We start from the raw sequence: 20,292 nt of genomic DNA, 5'->3' as shown, positions 1-20,292 counted from the left end.
TTCTGCAGTGGCTGCAGAGAGCTTCATAGATTGCATCTTAATCCCTTGTGCCACCAAGGAGGCCCCTCTATAAAATAGTTTTCAATGCAGCGATCATGATCATGAGTGATTTGTAATCATATTTCCTCACCCATAATTTCATTGTTATAACCCTTGTCCTAGTCAAAGGACAAAGTTAATAGCATTGTAGTCTATCAGTTCTTCAAAATAATGTCACATTTTAGGTTACTTTGTATTTGGACCCTCGTCTTCTTAATTCACGTTTTTTTGTTTTTTTTCTGGGATCTCTAGTTACTTTCTTTTTTAACTGAGAAAAAAAATTGTTTACCAAGTGATCAATATTATTCAGTTTCGTATTACTTATAATTACTGCTTGGAATATGTTCCATTCTTCTTTGCAGGCATTTTACTTGGAGTCTATTGGCTAATATCTTGACCAACTGCACATCTCTCATGTTGGGATTTCTTTAGGTTAGTTCTACCTCTTCCTTTTTCTGAGTTTACGTCCTTGTTTAATTGGAGAACATCTTAAAATAATTACGTCGTAAAAAAGTGTCTGAGAAGTAAGATTTTATGAGTCCTTACCTTTTTGAAAGGTGACGTTATGTTGCCTTCATGTTTGGTTAGTTATATAGCTCAGTGTGGAATTCTAGGTTAAAAAAATAATTTTTCTTCAATACCATGATTGGTAGAATTGAGAAAAGGAAATAAGGGGGCATCACATTTATCTCTTTCGTTTTAGATCTAGAAAAATATTTTAAAATTAAAAAAAGTCAGCGTTGATTCACTTGAGATGGCAGATAGAAATCTGCTTTTTTTTTTTTAAGATTTATTAATTTATTTATACAATCACTGGGTACAGTCAGAAGCGCCTGCGGGTGAGAGAATTCACCAGAGCCAGAGCGGGGAGCAGAGCAGGCAGACTGAAGTGCACTGCTGAGGGGAGCAGCGGGCAGCAGGAGAGGTCTGCGCACCATGTGGGACCTTCCTCCGGTGGCCAGGGAGCCACAGGGGATCGAACCGGCGCTGCAGAAGCTGCGGGCAGCTTCGCAACCCAGCGCTCAACCATTGTGCCACCGGGGAGGCCCTAGAAATTTGCTTCTTGTTCTTCTTAAAATTTTTTTCCTCAGTAGAAGTGATACGATCTTTTCCTTTTCCTTCCTGTTTCAAGAACTTTTGAATAATATGACAAACTGTCAGTCTTCTTTTTTTTTTTTATCCCTACTTGATATTTGATGGGTACTTTCAGTTAAAAGATCCCTCTTCAGCTTAGAGAAATTAAAAAAAAAAATCCTTAATAATTTTCTCCTCAGGTACCCATCACCCTTTTTGTAAATGTTCCTCTTTCTCTTATCTCTTTTTTTTTGTTCTAAATTCTGAGATTGCTTTTTTATTTTATTTTTTATTTTAATTTTATTTTTTATTTTTTACATCATTGTTCATTTTAAAACAATATTTGCTTCCCCCCACTCCCTCAGTTGTAGTCCCCATAGAGTTTCCTTCACCAATGCATCCGTGCACCATCACCTCAGTCCCCTGTGCTCCTCCCTCTCTCCCTCTGATCCCTCTCCCTCCTCCTCCCCTGCAGGATGTCTCTGATTTATGTCTGTTTTTAAAGTTGCTTTGATTTTTGTCTTCTTCTCCTTCAATTAATTTAAATATTAGAGTACTCATATTTCTGATTTATTAAGAGATCTTTTATTATTCCTTTTGTAATATTTAGTTTTATTTTATGACAATCTTTCTGAATATACTCTCTGAATATACTAAATCTCTCTGAATATACTTAAGATTTTATACTAGTTAGAAAAGATCAGATCTGTGACATCATTAGACTTTATGACTCTAAAGGCAACTCAGAGTTGCCTTTGTCCTTTCCTACTATTTATTCACCCCTTCACCAAATACTTACAAGTACCTGGCACTGTTCTGTTATAGGTGCTAGGAATGTAATAGTGAACAAAACAAAAATCCCTAACTTATACCTTACATTCTTGTGGAGGAGATTCACAATAAGAGGAATATGCAAAAACCATACTACATAGGGTAATGAGATGTGTGAAGATGGAATAAATACTGGGCAAAGACTTTAAGGGAAATAAGGAAATGTTGACACCTGAGGTATAAAATTTCTGGTTGGAAATCTTCCAGTATAGGGATCTGAACTGAAAGTAAGCAACAGCAAAAGATTACTATCACTAGAACTAAGTAAAAAGTGGGTGAGTAATGGAAGGTGAGGTTAGAAGAAAACTGGGGATCAGATGTTAGGTTTTAGAAGACACAAGATAATAATCAATGATGACTCCAAGCTTGAATCTGAGCGACTAGAAGAATACAGCAACTGTCAATTGATATGAGAAAGACTCAGACATTAACTGAAATAGAAAAGATATAGGAGGGATAGGTTGGAGGGGTGATATATGTTGTAAACTCAATTGGGGATATTAAACTTGAAATGCTGTATAGGGTACTGGATGTGCAAGTCTGGAGTATGAGAAGGAAATGTGAATTATGGAGTTATAAACTTGGGAGTGATCAACACATTTAGATGACAGTTAAAGCCAGTAATTCATGTGGGATTGTTTAGGGAAGAATGTAGATAAAATAAAGTTCTAAGTATTGAATCTTTTGATGTTGCAATGGGTAAAGGAGGTCAGAAAGATGTGGTGGAGAGAGGAAACGACAGAAGAGTAAGAAAGTTGAAGAAAAACTGGGCAAATATTCTAAAAGAAAGATAAGGCGGTTTTTCAAAAGAAAACTGCTGTTGAGTCAAAATAAGAGTGGGACTAGGAAGTGACTGTTTTTATCAATAAGCAGGTAATGGGTGACCTTAAGAAAAAGACAGTTTTGGTAAAGTCATGGTGGGCTTTGGAAGAGAGGCAAAAACTTGATGAAGTAGATATAAGGAGTATGAGAAGTGAAAAGTGTATACAGCCAATTATTTTGGAGAAGCAAGGAAATGATCAGTTGTTGCTAAAGGCAGAAGTGGAGGTGAGAAGAGGTTTTATTTTGTTTGATAAAGATGGGAATAATTATGTAGAGACATTTCTTTACTGATTTCCTGACTAAATGAAAAGGGATGCAATCATCTGCATAAGTGGAATAATTGTCCTTACCTAGGGAAATAGATGATTCAACCATAAAAGCAAGTATCAAAATAAATTATATGGACTTGAGATGCAGGTAGGTGAGTATTTTGGCTGTCAGAGGTTATGTGATGTCTACTGGAATGAAAGATGGAAAAATGAAGTATTGAGGGATTAAAAACAGAGGAGAAAGTATGAAATGTTTATCTAGGATAGTATGATACTATGTGAATTTCAGAGAAGCAATGTAATTGTCATGCCTGTGAAGAGCACATTTAATTTAATCAAGGTTGTAATTTAGTCAGATAAATTCAGTGAAGTGAGAAACAGGGAAGGGAATTAAAGGTGGAATTGAAGCTGTATTAGGAAGAAAATAAAGACCTGATGAAGGTGAAAGACAATGAAAATGTTATTGTATCAGTGGGTCCTGGTGGGCATGAAAGGATCGATTCTTGGAGTTGGATACTAGAAGTGCACACCATTGGAAAAATAGAAGGATGGGATATTTGTAATTGAGTTTCTGGCAGGGTTGCAAATATTGATAATGCTGAAGTCTAGGGTTTGACTGACTTTTTAAGGTAAAGTGAAGAACAAGATATTTAATGGAGATAAAGTCAAGGAGTTGAGAAGGCAGAGATTGAAGAGCCCATCTGTGCTAATATTCCTTAAACTGGGATTCAAACCTGACATGTGATAGGCATTCATAACAGGTTGGGTGAGTGAATAAATACAGTCAGACAAAACCCTCTGAGGACACAGAAATTATAATATAATGGTTAGGAGTTCAGGCTCCAATGTCTATTGAATGAGTTTGTTGTATAACTTTGCTCAGTCTCAATTTTTCCTCTGTAAAATGGAACTGATAATACTTCAAAAGGGTTAAGATTAGGGCCTCCCCTGGTGGTGCAGTGGTTGAACACTGGGCTGTGAGGCTGCCCCCAGCCTCTGCAGTGCAGGTTCAATCCCCAGCTGCTGGCGAGGGTCCCACATGGCACAACAGACCTCTCCTGTTGTGCCCGCTGCTCCCCTCAGCAGTGTATTTCATCAGTCTGCCTGTTCCGTTCCCCGCTCTGGCTCTGGTGAATTCTCTCACCCTCCCGCGCTTCTGACTGTACCCAGTGCTTGTATAAATAGATAAATAAATCTTTTTTTTTTTTTTAAAAAGGGTTAAGATTAAGTGAGATTATGTGTGTAAACATCTTAACAGAGCATATAACATAAAGTCTTCTGATTGCCCTTCCAGAGTCTTTCCATTCTTGAAATTAAATATTTTCTTTACTTATCAGACTTCTGACTTTTCCCCCAACAACTTGAGTTTCTTGTGTGGAACCCTTTGACATCTTTCCACTCATAATCCAGCTTGACATGACTTTAGTGCTCTATTCTTTCCAGGCAGCACTCTAGACCCCACTTGGTATACTTCCTTATTGTCAAAACTTCAAGTTCATGCTCTCTTCTCCAGGAACTGTGCTTAGTTTGCTGTCGCATTGTTTATCTTTCTGGAAATGTTATTCACGTTTAGGCATTGGAGTTTGTTAAATGGCATATTATTAATATCAGTATTTGCTTGTAGTTTGGGGACTATTATTCTTAAAGTAAAGCAAGCCATAATGTGAAGTAACCAAGGACTGCTTATTTATTTTTTTTCATTCCTTACCTCATTTTGTGTAGGTGGCTGCCAACTTTGTCTATGAGTTAGAGCAGCTCTAATTATGTCTTGTCTTTCTTTCCAAACATGTGATACTTAACATGAGTTTTTCTAAACAAATCTATAGAGGTTTAGATTCAGAAGGACCTTAGAGATCATCTGCGCTAGATGATTTTAAGGTTTTAAATGGTGAAACCCTTTTCTCAAATGAAATGTTATGTGGTCACTTAATATATAGATTAATAAAAGCTCAGTTGATTCCTAAGCCCAGGAATCCAAATCATGTAGGTCTCCCTTTGTTGTCTGAGGTAATCCTCTGAGGGCACTTCTATGGAACCCTTAGGGCTCCCCAGAGCGCTGTTTTAAAAACCACTAATTTACACCAACCCTTTCATTTTTGCAGCTGAGGAAATACATCCAGAGAGTTTGTTTTACCCAGTGTAGAAGAAGGTAAATTACTTGGACTAAAAGCAATCCTCACCTGTGCCATACTTAGGAAAACACTATTATGTAAGAATAGAAGTTTTTATTTTTGATGCAGATAACTTTTGCTATCTCATTTGTTTAAATCAGCAAATGTTTACTACGTGAGACACTCTCTATGGATGTAACTGATGCAGAGAAATAAGAAGCGTAACCTTTACCTTTACAAAGCAAATAGTGTATTTGGGAATATAAAACATGCAGTTGAAAAGTTATATAAAATTTCAATATAGTTTCAAGACTTGAGATGCTTGAGATGTTCCAAAGCAGTGTGAAATTAATTAAAAACAGATGATACCAATAATAAGCTCAGTTGGAGGTCAGAGGAGGATGAAGCTACCCCAGCAGGGTTAGAGAAAAAGTTTTAGAGGAGCTATGACTGAGCTGAGTAGGATGTGGCTTAGTAAGTAGAAGTAAGGCAATACTGTGAATAAGAGCAGAGATTTGTTTGAATTCTGAATATTGGGCACCCTCTTAACTTCTGTGCTTGTTACTTCATCTGCTAACTGGAGATGGGTTGTATTTGAGTATATCAATGAGGGCTATATTTATTAGTATAACATGAGCTTTAAAGTATTAATAGTTTAGCACAATAGAAGTTAATTTCTACACTGACCAACTTTCCATGAGGTCACCCAGGGAACCAGGTACTTCCTCTTTGATGTCCCTCTGCCTTGAGTCTTTGAGGTTTACTCCATTTAGTAGCAGTGGGGACAAGAGTAAAGAATTCTGCTAGGGAATCTTTTCAAGGACTGGGTATGTAACAATATGTCCATTTTCTATTGGTCAACACATAGTAGCAAAGCTATTGACACCCAGAGGATGTAGTTCAGTTGTGTGTATAGTTTGGAAAGGAAATTAGTCCTAGCAAACATAGAGAGGTCTCTGCTATCTCACAAAGTTGTTGAAAAGATTGGAGGAAAAATGATGTTTCATGTTTTGAACAATAAATGGCAGACAGAGATATTTCAACATTCTTTTATTTTTTTAAATATTTTTTCTGAAGATTTATTTATTTATGCATACAAGAGCTGGAGTATAAGCCAGAGGTGTGGGGTGAGGGGGGGGGCGCGAAGAGGATTCACCACAGACAGAATGGGGAACAGAACAGGCAAATTGAAGTACACTGCTGAGGGGAGCAGCAGATGAGTCAGGAGAGGTCTGCTGCGCCATGTGGGCTGCTCCCTGGCTGGCTGGAATCAAACTCGTGCTGCAGTAGCTGCAGATAGCTTCATAGCTTGTGTCTTACCAAGGAGGCCCCTCAGCATTCTTTTAAAGAACAGGAAAATATATTGTTATATTGAGTAAAGATAATTCACTGAATTCCTACTTACACATGTTTTAACCTCCTTTTTTGAGAGGTATTGATTTATTTTTGATTTTTTCTATTAATGATAATATTTTTAATGGTGCTTCTTGGCAAATTCATTGTTTCTTTTTCTTTTAGCATGGTGTTATTGCTACAGAAGATGAAGAATATTTTATTGAACCATTAAAGAATACAACAGAGGATTCTAAACATTTTAGTTATGAAAATGGCCATCCTCATGTTATTTACAAAAAATCTACCCTTCGTCAGCGGCATCTGTATGATCACTCTCATTGTGGGGTTTCTGGTAAGTGTGTGTGTGATTTTTTTTTTTAAATTTATACAACAACTGGGATATAGGTTAGAGGCTTGGGAGGGTGAGAGAATTCACCAGAGACAGAGTGGGGAGCAGAGCAGGCAGACGGACCAAAGACACTGCTGAGGGGAGCAGCTGGTGAGGCAGGAGAGGTCTGCCACGCCATGTGGGTTTCTCCTTGGCTGGTCGGGAATCGAATCCGTACTGCAGAGGCTGCCGACAGCTTCACAGCACAGTGCTTAACCTGCTGTGCCATCAGGGAGACCCTGCGTGTGATTTTTAGAAGTCATATTGGATTGAGACTCCCCCCCCCCCCGCTTTTTTTGGTACTTGGTAATGCTAAGAATAAAAGTAAACAGGAATGTGAGAGAATAGAACGATAATGCCCAAAATCCTCTTAAAAATGTCACTACTTGATAGTATTAAATCAACTTTGGAAGCTTTTTGAAAAACCCTTAAAATATAAGGCTGTGTAAAACTCAACATATTTTTTTCTTTGAAGAGGATAATAAATGTCACCTTTTAAAAAAAGTACAAGTGATAGTTACAGCTTTCATGCACACCTATTCCATGGTACTCTGTTGTTTGGTTAGTATGATATTTCTATTCTAGTTTCAGGCATTAGAAACTTGAATAAACTTGAGGAGTCTTAAGGTAATATTCAAAGTTGGTGATAGTTAGGGTATTATGGAAGTACATAGTAGGGACAATACACATACACTCTAGTGGTCAAGGAAGACTTCATGGACGAAGTGACTTTTACGCTGAAGTCTGAGGGATAAGAGAAAGTAGCAGGGTAAAAGTGGAGGGAACAGTGGATAAAGTATTCCACATAGAAGATACAACAACTATAAAGGATCTGAATCAAAAAAGAGAATATCACATTCCAGAACTTCATAGTTCATGTACCTGGATATTACAATGTAGAAAGTTAGATTCATAATAGTGGGGGGAGTTATTATGAGAAATGAAGCTGAGGACAGATGAAGGGTGTGTAAACCATGTTAAGGGGTTAGTTTATCCTAAGGTGTTAGAAACCCATTGAGAGGTTTTAAGCAGTGGGAATGACATGATTATATATGTATAGGCTTATACCTATAGCAGTTGGAGCCTGACCTAGAGAAGAGCAAGACTAGTTTTCTAAAGATTAAATAATTTAGAGAAATAGATGATGTAGAATAGCACAGTGGAAAGAATATGGGCTTTGGTGTATCTTTGGACAAATTACCCAACCTGAGTACTTCTCTTCACATATATCTGTCATTCAGCCAAATTGTAGCTATCATCATTATTGAGATAACATTCTCACAAGTAAGGGCTATTTAAAAAATAAAGATTAGATTTGCCCTATGTAGTCCCAGTAGCTGGAACCTGGGGCAAAGTATTTCAGAAGCATAGTCGATCTTAATACAAAGAAGAGTTTACCAACAAGTGAATTTTCTAAATATGGAATGGCTCAGCAAGTAGATTTGTAAATAAGGAATGCTTTGCCTTGTGAATTAGTGACTGCATCATCCTTTGGTTTACTCTCTATATCCAGCAGGAATTTTTTTCTTCTGCATCAATGTAAGTTTTCTTTGGAGTTCTTTCCTCAATGGACTGCTCTCATTCTGCATACTCCCTTCTTGAGTAATGGCTGAGGTGTTTGATTATGGGAAGTCCTCATTTGTCAAGAATGGCTGGTATTAGAAAAACACCATTTAAAGTGAATCCACTTGAGCATGAAATAACGTTTCATAGTTACTAATGAAAAGGGGTGGCTGGTTTTTATATTGAATATTGAAGCTAAACATTATGGAAACAGTTTATCTTATGTTTAACAAAATTTAACCTATGTCCAACTTTATAGAAATTTTTTAAAACCTATGTTGTTTATGGATAAAATTTTCCAGTCATTTTTTTCATAATATGACATTCCTTACTTCCTGATCATAATGCTCACTTTCTGCAAAATTATTTGAAGATTTCATCATATTCTGAGAGACAGTTTTTAAACCCTTTGATATTCAAAATACTTAAAAAATACTTATCAGAAAAACAAATGCTAGATGATTTCACTCATATGTGAAATCTAAAGAAACAAAACAAAAGAACAGACAAAGTAAACCAAAACAAACCCTAGAAATCTGAATGCAGTATAGAGGTTACCAGTGGAGGGGAGTAGGTGGTAGGAAACAAATAGGGCCGGGGGCCCAGTGGACTATGGTGCTTTGGTGGTGGGTGTGTTAACATACATCTGAAGAAGAGTGAACCTATATGTACCTGTACCCCTAAATCATATACAGTGTATGTTACCTAGTAGAAAAAACATAATGAAGAAAAAAGAAAAGAGGTTGGTAATAATACAAGAGTTACTTGGAATTCAGATGTTAGCACATGAGAAGCAGGTAAGTAGCAAAGGAGTCTGAATGGGAATGACCAAAAGAAAAAAAAAAAAAAACCAAAGCTGGTTATATGACATGATATCCTGTGATAGAAGTATGTCAAAAACGGTCAAAACCCATCAATTATGACAAGTGCTGCTGCAGTTAATAAGATGGAGATTGCAAAATGACAGTGGAATCAATGATTTGGGCGTCACATTTGTCCTTGAGAAGAGCAGCAACGGGAGAATATGCAAATCAAAATATTTTTTAAAAAGTGCTTGGGGGCCTCCCCGGTGGCGCAGCTGTTGTGCGCTGGATTGAGAAGCTGCCCGCAGCCTCTACAGCGCCGGTTCCATCCCCAGCCGCCTGGGCAAGGGTCCCACATGGCGCACAGACCACTCCTGCTGCCCACTGCTCCCCTCAGCAGTGTACTTTGTCAGTCTGCCTGTTCTGTTCCCAGCTCTGGCTCTGGTGGATTCTCTCACCCTCCTGCACTTCTGACTGTACCCAGTGCTTGTATAAATAAATAAATAAATCTTTAAAAAAAAAAAAGTGCTGGACACATTAACTGGTCTAATTCAGGCAGACTATTATTTTTCAAAGGATTATATACCTAAGTTCACTCTGTGTCATTATAAATTTCTGTGTTCTAGGGGGAAGATTTTCTTCTATAATACTTCCTCTCGCTTATTGAGATCATTTCCTAAGTGGTCCTGGCTTTCTATCTGCTCCATTCACTAGCCATTTCTACTATCCTTAACAATAGTGCATTTAGTTCAGACCCTCATTATCTCTTGCCTACGTGACTGTAATGACTCTAATTGGACTGTCTGTCTCCAAGTTTGTCTTTCTGTCATTAGTCAAGTCTGTCTCCTACATCTGAATATGTTACACACCTTCAAACACTTTACTTCTCAGTAGTGTTTGGATATAGTAGTAATTCCCTAAGTTCCATGGAAATGATACTAGAGGTTATTGATAATAAAGTGTTCTGTGTTTAGTAAGTTTCAGAAATGTCTGGTTAAGAACAACCAATCTTAATTGTGATATGGTCACTAGCACTGTTCAGGAGTATAGGCATACATTGCCAGATAACTTATCAGAACTCATGTTTATACCAAAATTCTTTTGACTTTGGTTTCCTTGTCTTGTATTTTGACGTGAATTTCCCATTCTAGTTAGATTCAAATGTGAATTCTAAATTGTTATAAAAGGTTTATCTTTTCTTTTTAGAAAATTTAGAAAATACAGGATAAAAAAGAAAATGAGTCATTCTTTTACCACCCCCAGAGATACTTGAATGTTTTTATAGTCCACTGAGATTATGTCTCTATACCTGTATCATCTACTTATGTATTTATTACATAAATATTCACTTAACACATAAGTGCAAGGCTATTCTAGGTGCTGGGCATGCAGCAATACATCAAGTAGGAAAAGCTCCCACAGAGTGTATGTTCCATTACGGAGAGACAGTTAACTAAGTAAGCAATGAAGCAAATAAATTAAGTTGATCAACTATCAAAAAGTACTAAGTACAATGGATAAAATAATAAAACATATCAATGAGATAATCTTCAATGGCCGTATATATTCGAAAACATTTTGGGATTGATCAAAAACGTAAAATCTTATTTCAGGTGGCAAAGAAATCCATGTATTTGGTTTTGGGGAAAAGTTTTTGCGTTGTATATGTTTATGGAAAAATATTTTCTTTAACAGTCTATATTCTATTCAAAATTAAATTGAAAATAACATGTAATGAGTATTACTAGAAAATACTTAAGAAACAAAACAAAATCACTTGAAATAAAATGAAACATGTCAATTGTGTAGTCTATTTTAGACTTGAAAGTTATTAGTCAGACATTATTAATCTTAACATTAAGCTGTCAGTTGGCAGTTATAGAAGTTAGATATTATTTTGTAATGATCCTGGGTTAACTTAATTTTAAAAATGAAACTGAAGATCTTATCCCTTTCATTTTTATTCATTCAATATGTGTGTGTAATGTCTTTGAGATACATAAATAAATGAAAATATATAGCCCTGTTGCTCAAACAATTTGTAGTATGATAGTCAAGCAAACTAACAATAAAAAAATCTAACTTTGAAAATATGAAAACAATCAGGATAATAGCAATAACTACCTTACCCTGAATGCTATGAAATGAGAAACATAATTGCTAAGTGTTTTTGTGTCCAGTCACTCCTAGTTATTTTCACAATACTTTAAGTAAAAATAAGGAGGAATTGAATGAATTAGAGAAGTTAAAATGATCAAAATAATGATAATTAAATCCTCTAATTAGACATGTAAACTGTCTAGTCAGAGGAAAGGAAGACTTGGTTGGCATTATTTGAATAAGAGAGTGATTTTACAATCACAGAAGATTGAACAAGAGCAACTGGAGTTATATTTATACAGAAAGGATTTTGGATGTTGCATATTAATCATATCACAAACCCAAAGCTGTAGCAACAGACTTATTATTTTAGAGTCTCTGTGGGCCAGGATTCTGGGCATGGATAGTTTATCTACTTAACTTTAGTCAGGACTGGGTTTTCATATGGAGTCTTGACTGGGGAAAAATTCACTTCCCCACTCCCATGGTGGCTGGTGGTATTCAGTTCCTTGTTGTTGCAGGGCTGTAAGACTCTTTGACTAGTTGTCTACCAGCCACCACCTGCAATTCCTTGTCATGTATGATTCACCAGCATGGTTGCTCTCTTCCAAGCTAACCTAGCAATGTGAAGACTCTAGCAAGAAAGATGTTACAATATTATATGACATAATTATGTACACATATACATGTTACTATGTATGGCCCACTATCTTTGCTGTATTCTGTTGGTTTGGAAAAAGTCCCTCCTATACTCCTATATGGGACCCTCCTGTACTCAAGGGAAGGAATCACGCAAAGGTGTGAACAAAAGGCAGAAATTATTGGGTCTTCTTAAGATTCTATCTGCTACAACCAGGCATAGGGAAACTTTATACCCTTAGGTATAAAGAAACTGATTTAATTTATTTGAGTTTCAAAAGTATTTGATCCTATGGTCATATTTTCTCTTATTTCCTAAAATTTGTATCTTCTACCATGTGATTTTTAAAACAGGCAGGATAAAGAGACCAGTGCCACTTTCTGTCTCATTTGTAAATTAGCCTAACTTTTTAGAATTAAGTTTTCCAGTAAGTGGTTAGAAATATTTCCTGTTCAATGTAAAAATTTGTAAAAATTTGAAAGTGAGCTCTGCAGAGGATTTGTGCCTGTTCAAGTTTATTAAATGAAGATGAATATAAGAGAGACAAGTGTTTACTAATGCCATAGCACTAAAAGGTTTCCTCTGTACAGAAGGAACAAAGGTCTATAAAATAAAGGATAAACTGAAATCTGCATTAAAATGTAGTTTAAAACGAGTCATGCTAGAATCATGATCTTTCAATATTCATTCTGGTGTCATTTACTTATAGGTTTTTACCTATAGATTTTGGAAAAGGAATGCTTTGGGGAACCTGTCAGTGTAAATAGTTATACACTGCAAAGTTAAGTGAAAAAAAATTTAACTCTTTTTGGAATTGAAATTTCTATAGCAGTTGAGTTGCTCTAATTGAGAGTTTAATAAAAGCATTTTATTTTAAAGTTAATGCTCAAAATGAACTAAAACACACATACACACTAACTCAGACTCTGAGAAAAATGTGGGAAGGGAAGGGGGATGAGAAGTTTGGGTAGAGAGGGTCAAGTTGGCAGTGTGAATACACGAAGACTTTGGTGGTGGGTTTGGTGTGGTATATCATCTATCAAGTTGTGAAGCTGTTTTCTTGACGTTTATATTGAATTGTAAACCAGTGATAAATCAATAAAATTTTATTAAAAAAGAAGCAGATACAAAATGAAAAAAGTTAAGTGAATATTACAGTAAAAATAAATAAAATAAATGTTCAAATGTATCTGAGAGAGAGAGTTTTGCGACATTACTTTTCCTCATAAGAACTGTTGTAGGCTCTTTAGAAATTTAATTCTCTAGTTGCTTTTAAAATAACTTTAAAAAATAAAAAAATACAATAAAATAAAATAACTTAAAAGATTTTGTTAAAGTTCATACTTAAAAGTATTATGATAGGGACGAAAATAGGAAGGGGGCCCAGTGGGCTGTGGTGGAGGATTGTGGGTGCATTGGGTGTGGTGTGGTATGGTAATGTGCATCTGAAGAGTTGTGAACCAATATATCTAAATCATGTACAGTGTTGTAAACCAGTGTTATCTCAATAAAAAAATATATAATAAAAATGATAAAATGAAAGTTTTATGATACAATCACTCACTGGAATCATATGAAATGGTTATTTGAAAATTATTTTAAAATAGGTAACTCATTAGATAATTTGCAAGAGATTGAATGTTATTAATGTTTAATTTTTTCAGATAATGTGATTATTTTGAAAACTTTTTTTAAAGTTTATTTTTCTCACTATTGCACTTCTTCATCCCCTTCCCTTTAATATATATAATATTTGTATATTAGAAAATTTATGAGCGATGTCTGCATGAAAAATCTACAAGTATGTTTAAATAGTGAACATATCTGAACTATTAATTGCTTTTATTGTAGACCTAACAAGAAGTGGCAAACCTTGGTGGCTAAATGATTCATCTGCTTTTCCTTCTTCACTACCAATTAATGGCACACACATCCACTACAGACAGAAGAGATCAGTAAGCATTGAGCGGTTTGTGGAGACATTAGTAGTGGCAGACAAAATGATGGTGGGCTACCATGGCCGCAAAGACATTGAACATTACATTTTGAGTGTGATGAATATTGTAAGTTTGATCCCTTTATATAATAACTTTACTTAATAGCTCATTGTTGTTTGAGAAAGGTCATGGATTCTTACTGTGAAAAAATGCCTTTAAGAATTTACTTACCTAAAATGAGAAAGAATTGTTCTATTAATATTTTGCTTCCATAGAAGATAAATTTAAGGTGACTTTATTGCTCATTTTAAGATAATATAACTTTTTGAATGGGTACTATTAATCTTGTTTGAGATGTTTTAACTTGAAAGATCAGTGCACCCTCTTAATTACTATGTTGTGGTTTATCTTCAGGAGAAATTATATTTTGAGATAGACATGTACCACAAACATTTTACCGAGGCATCTTGAACATAGAGTCCTAGTGATATGGGATCAAAAAATAGCTATTTATATACACAGTGGTTTAATTAGTGAAAATTTGTTTTGCCTTCTTTTAAAATTATCAATCACCCTATGATTTTTGTCTGACTTTGTGTCTTTTCTTATTTTCTGGAGGTCAGGTTGCCAAACTTTACCGTGATTCCAGCCTAGGAAACGTTGTGAATATTATAGTGGCCCGCTTAATTGTTCTCACAGAAGATCAGGTAAGAATGAGTTAGTTTTTAAACCTAAAACTCTTAACAGACAGACTATAGAATAATGTATATAAAATAATATACTTGATTACCGTTCTGCTTAAGAAGTTCCAGTTGAATATGATTTTTTAGCTCCTAGTATTTAATATAGTAAGCAAATTTTAAATAGTTTACAGAAATATATATCATGTCATGTTAAAACTAATATGTATTTTAGTTCTATGTTTTAGTATAAAGATGAGCATTTTCATGGAAGATTTTATAATAGGGGATTTTGGTTGGTATGCTGATAATCAAATATATTCACATTATCATTAAAATTGAAACTGGAAAGAATGTCTTTTCAATAATACACTAAATTAAATCTAGGTCAGATAATACAGGGATAAAAATTGGCAAGAGATTATTCCTAGAAACCACTGATTCTAATTATAGTCCCACTTTAGTCTTCAAAAGTTTTAACAACTGACCTTAGTAATTTGTTTGGAACATTTCTGGTATGCATGTTGTATTGCAGCCAAACTTGGAGATAAACCACCATGCAGACAAGTCTCTCGATAGCTTCTGTAAATGGCAGAAATCCATTCTCTCCCACCAAAGTGATGGAAACACCATTCCAGAAAATGGGATTGCCCACCACGATAATGCTGTTCTTATTACTAGGTATGGCCTGTTGCAAGTATTTTTCCTTTGATTGTTTTTTTTTTTTATATTATAACTATATTTGGTTCTATCTAAAGCCTCATTAAGTAATGAATATAAAGAAAGAAAAATGATAATTTATAAGTCACCACTGAGAAAGAATATATTACACTGTCATTATATTTGCATCAAATGAACCAAACAAGAAGAAAGAAAAGATTTAGAGTTGACATAGACATTTAACAAGTATCTTTCCTTCTACCAAGTTCTATTCATAAGGTTTAATTGAAAACATATGTTTTGTTAATTTAACAAAATACATAATAAAAATAAGATTTAGAAGTATGAGAAAAATATATTTTAAAGTAAAGAGTCATCACTCTTGGTTATAAAATATTTTCATTATCTTTTTCTCCAAAGAGTTATAAAGGAGACGACCCCTATTTGCACAATTTACTTAAATAAATGTTTATTTAAGATATTTTAATTAAAAGATAAATACAAAGAAGCAGATTTATTACTATATATTGTAGAAGTTTTCTTTCAGGCACAATTATTACTTGATGATAATGCAATTTATGTATTTTTTCCTAGTTTAACACAACTGTACTCAAATCTATTTGGGTCCTTTCTCTTCAAGAACAAGTTCTTGAAATAGATATTGTTACTATTTTTTGCATGTAAGAAATGAGGAAACTGGTTCAAAATACTTAAGTCGTCAAGATTACTCATCTAATGAGTGAGGAGGCTCAAACCCTGATGATCCTGTTTTCTTTGATTACACTGTGATATGTTAGATTTTTATACTATAATTATTATTGGTTAGAAACATGCTTAAATTACTTTAATATAAGTATGTTTTGAAATTTTTATGCGTATTTAAAAAGGAAAACAAAATAAATTATAATAAATAATAAGTAACATGGAAGCCTTATTTTATCTTGGCTAAAAGGACTAGCCTTTGTTGTCTTGATTATTTCTTTTAATTTGCCTTTCAGAATTTAATGCATACCTCACCTATGGTGTGCCCATTGACTCCTTTAAACTCTGTGGGGAGAGTATAAATTGTTTGGGGTCAGAATCTGGAAAACCAGTATGATAATGTGAATTTAGTTTTTTTAAAAAAATTCTGTGTTGTAGAGTTGAAATTTCTTAGTTTATTTTTTTGCAGTTACACTTAGGCTAATTGACTTCATCTACCTGGCATTGTAAAACAGAAAATTTTATTTATGACATGCTTGTGAATAAAAACAACATTGTATGTTTCTGCTCTCATATGCATTGACATGTCAGTCTGATAAATACTGCAATTCCTCAGAGTCTTGTGGTCTGGAATGATTCCCAAATATATTTAAGGAGTTAAAAATATACTAGGAATTGTGCAAATATAGAAACTTTTGTGTAAAAATATATATGGATATGATTAGTGTCAATGAAATTACTAAAAAAAAATGTTATATATGGTTAACAAAATTATCATGGGTATTTACATTAGCTTCTGTATTTATTTTATAAAGTCTACCCTCTCTCCCAAAAGCCAATGCCCAGCGGGCTCCTGGTGTTTCACATTTTCATTATTTTATCTGCTATGGATTTCTAACTTCTGCATCAAATGACAGAAGTTATACAAGAGTGCACATTTGTATATATTTGGGTACTAAAATACATCTAGGTGGTGGGCTACCCTTTGCACTTGGCTACGTTTGCCTGTCTGACCTTTTACTCTGATTAGGGCTAGGTAGTTTTCTGATTCTCTGCAGAGCTCTTCTTTGCTACTATAAGCTACTTTGAGTTTATATCACATATCATTTAGATGGTTATGTAATGGAGGTTAGAAAAATGCTTCTTTTGGACTATATAGAATATTTTTTTAATTGTTAATAAAGTCTTAGTGACTTTTAGTCTAGTTTAGTCTATAATCCTTGTATTATTAGGGCCAGAGGGTGACTTATCTAAATGAGATGACTCATTTCTATTATTTAGTTATTTTGTGTGTGTGTGTGTGTGTGTGTGGACATTTACCAGTACTTGCTCTCCCTTGTGTATTTTCAATTTGTGAAACTGAACATATGTTTAAATCATACTGGTACCTTTAGTAAAAATAAATATGAGAATTCCATAGATGGTTTGATATTAATGTTGAAAATCGCTTCTTGTGACTCACTTATTAATAGGTTCAGAATCCACCATTTAGAGGTAAAATTATGATTTACATTTGCTTGAAATGTAGGCTCACTAGGGAGAATGTATAATGTGTTTATTGAGAATTCAAGAGAAAAATTGATGAATATGTTTATCTCCAGTAGGCCAAATTTTGTCCTAGGGATTTAAATGTTTTAAGCAGAAAACCATTTGGAATTGCAGTTACTTAGTTTAAATAGTTACTTTTGAAAAAAATGTCTAACTCAAAAGAGCTAGCCTTAGCAAATGATACTTTATTGATTTGAATTTAAAACAAAAATTCTACCCACTACAAAGCTGTCAGATCACTATGACTAAATAAAAAATAGAGAAAATTTATGAATTTAAAATTTTGTTGATTTATCTGGTATTAATGTTATGTTGAATTAACACCAAAGAACATGTTAGAATTGTTTGTATATGTTTTAAAATTTATAAACATATGCATATGTTTATGACATGCTTTCTTACTTTAACAAATGTTGTCCTGCTAAGATCTATTCATAATGTTTACTTGGAAACACATGTGTATATGTTCACATTTGTATATATGTGTAAACAGGTTACATATAATCTTGTTTTTTCTAACCTTTTTTAAAGAATTGAGATATAATAGACATACAAAATTGTATATACTTAAAGTGTGCAACATGATTTAATATATGTATACATTGTGAACTAATTGCACAATTAAGTTAATTAACACATCCAGAATTTAAGAATATAAAATAGGACTGTAAGTATACGCTTAAAAACCTATATTTGTTAGAAAACTTTCAACTTATCTTTATTAAACAATGTATCAAGAAGCTGTTGATACTTATGAATAAAAATCTGCAATTTGAAGTATTAATGTAAATGAAATTATATTTCCATGATAACAAGGAAATTTTCACCATAAATTTAAAATCAAATCAATTTGTAAATTTATTTTGTCACAGAAATATTCAAGAAATCCACGGTAGTCTGAAAATCAGTAGGATTTAGTGCCATGGAATGTGCTTGCATCATTGTCGAACAATTAACACAAACAGACTAATGCGTCTATCTCCTGGCTTTTCTCCTGTCAACTACTGGAATTGTGTTTGCTGTCTTTAAGATTTTAATATATTACAATATAGAGTCCAGATAGGAGTTATAACCTAAATTCTTTTTTTTTTTTGTATAACCACCTTATTGAGATAGAATTCACAGACCATACAGTTTACCCAATTAAAGTGTGCAATTCAGTGGTTTTTATTTATTTATTTATTTATTTATTTTTTTGGTGGGACCCTTGCCAGCGGCCGGGGATCAAACCGGCACTGCACAGGCTGCGGGCAGCCTTGCAGCCCAGCGCTCAACCGCTGCACCACCAGGAGAGGCCCGATTCAGTGGTTTTTAATATATTCACCAGATTGAGCAACCATCTCCCTAATCAATTTTTGAACATTTCTGTCATTGCTAAAGGAAGTCATCACTCATTCCCTTCAGCTTCCCTATCCCTGCCCTCTCCTTAGGCAGGCAATAATCTACTTTCTACTCCATAGATTTGTCCATTTTGGACTTGGCATATGTATAGAATCATATAATATATGCCTCTTTGTAACTGACTCTTGTACTGTGCACATTGTTTTTAAGGTTGTCCATGTTATAGCATGTACCAGGACTTCATTTCTCATAGCTTAAATTCCTGTGTATACGAAGTACAGATCTTTGAGGAATGTGTCTATTAATAGGTATTAAATAATTATATTCCTTTTCAGTTTTTCATTAGTGAAAATCATGGGGCATATAAATAGATCTCACAATACAGATGCAAAAATTGCACAAGTCACATAATTTAATTTTTAATTAAAATGGGCATATTTATCCTCTTAAGGGATCATGACTATTTGCTTTGATGCTGCTGGGTTTAAAGGGATTAGAATTTCCATAGTCAATTTATGTTTTCAGGTGTGAGATTAAAAAAAATGTAAAAAATGTTTTGCTAAAACTTAACCTGTAATATGTGGGGTTAAACAAGTTTTCCCATTTTTTTTAAAAGAATGTATCAATTATATATTTGCTTCATGGTTATATATTAAAACAGAAAAAGAAAGGGCTATTAAAGGTGATGTTACCATTTATTTGGTATTCATCTGTGGATTTTTTTAATCCTAAAGGAAAATGCCAGTTAAATTTTTAGGAACTTTTATTAAGCTTTTAAAAATATGCTAGGTTTATAATCACCAGTGGAATTTTGAATTCAGATGTATTAATTTTAGTATTTGGACTTTTAAATCATTTGCTCTTCTCTTACCACTCTGGCTCCACCATTCTTACCCATCCCCACTGCCCATGGCCCTCTTCCTCTTTCAGGTTTTTTTCCCCTGCTTTCTACCTAGCTTGTTGGTTCCTTGCTCAGATGTGTTAATGTAGGTTTGATTTCCATTGCAAGTAGGACTATGACAAACTGAGTTAACTTGAATTTCTTGTGCAATCTGAGACACTTAAGAATCAAAGAAAGAAGAAAATTAACAGATGAATGAATGGAAAAGGGTAACATTGACTCAGTAATGCCTAGGAAATAGATAAAACTAGTAACATGAGGTTGGACAGGTAGAAAATCATTTACTGATTTATTCATTCAACCTCTGTTGGACTGTTGATGTGTCATAATGGTTAGTTGCAGGTATTCAGTGGTGGATAAGTCAATGAATGAGTTTGGTGCACCTGAGGAAAACAAGTAAAAAGTAGTAAGCAAAGGGGAGAATTATATGCAATAATGTTAGTGAAGTTGCAGGGGTGAGCTTCTGAAAGGTTTTGTATACAGTGCTTAAAACTATAAACCAGAGACACACTATGGGGGATTAGGTGGGGGGGAAGGGAGTAGATTCA

General features: G+C 34.3%; 1 protein-coding gene across 3 annotated transcripts in view; it reads left to right on the top strand.

Annotated features, from left to right (window-relative positions):
- ADAMTS6 (ADAM metallopeptidase with thrombospondin type 1 motif 6) overlaps window positions 1-20,292 on the top strand; it is a 236,129-nt gene that overhangs the window by 13,015 nt on the left and 202,822 nt on the right. For all 3 annotated transcript variants that reach the window (XR_008549246.1, XM_037529678.2, XM_054688138.1), the window contains exons 4-7: window positions 6,665-6,833; window positions 13,827-14,038; window positions 14,536-14,619; window positions 15,128-15,273. Coding sequence is in view for 2 of the 3 variants with exons in the window: in XM_037529678.2 (XP_037385575.1) it covers window positions 6,665-6,833; window positions 13,827-14,038; window positions 14,536-14,619; window positions 15,128-15,273 (611 nt within the window). In the remaining variant the exon portion in view is untranslated. The remainder of the gene's footprint in view (window positions 1-6,664; window positions 6,834-13,826; window positions 14,039-14,535; window positions 14,620-15,127; window positions 15,274-20,292) is intronic.

This window comes from Talpa occidentalis, unplaced genomic scaffold (genome assembly GCF_014898055.3).
Source record: "Talpa occidentalis isolate TD23 unplaced genomic scaffold, MPIMG_talOcc4v2.1 talOcc4.6, whole genome shotgun sequence".
Classification (NCBI taxonomy): domain Eukaryota; kingdom Metazoa; phylum Chordata; class Mammalia; order Eulipotyphla; family Talpidae; genus Talpa; species Talpa occidentalis.
The sequence above is the reverse complement of the archived record's forward strand: the minus strand, read 5'-3'. Positions and strand labels throughout refer to the sequence as shown.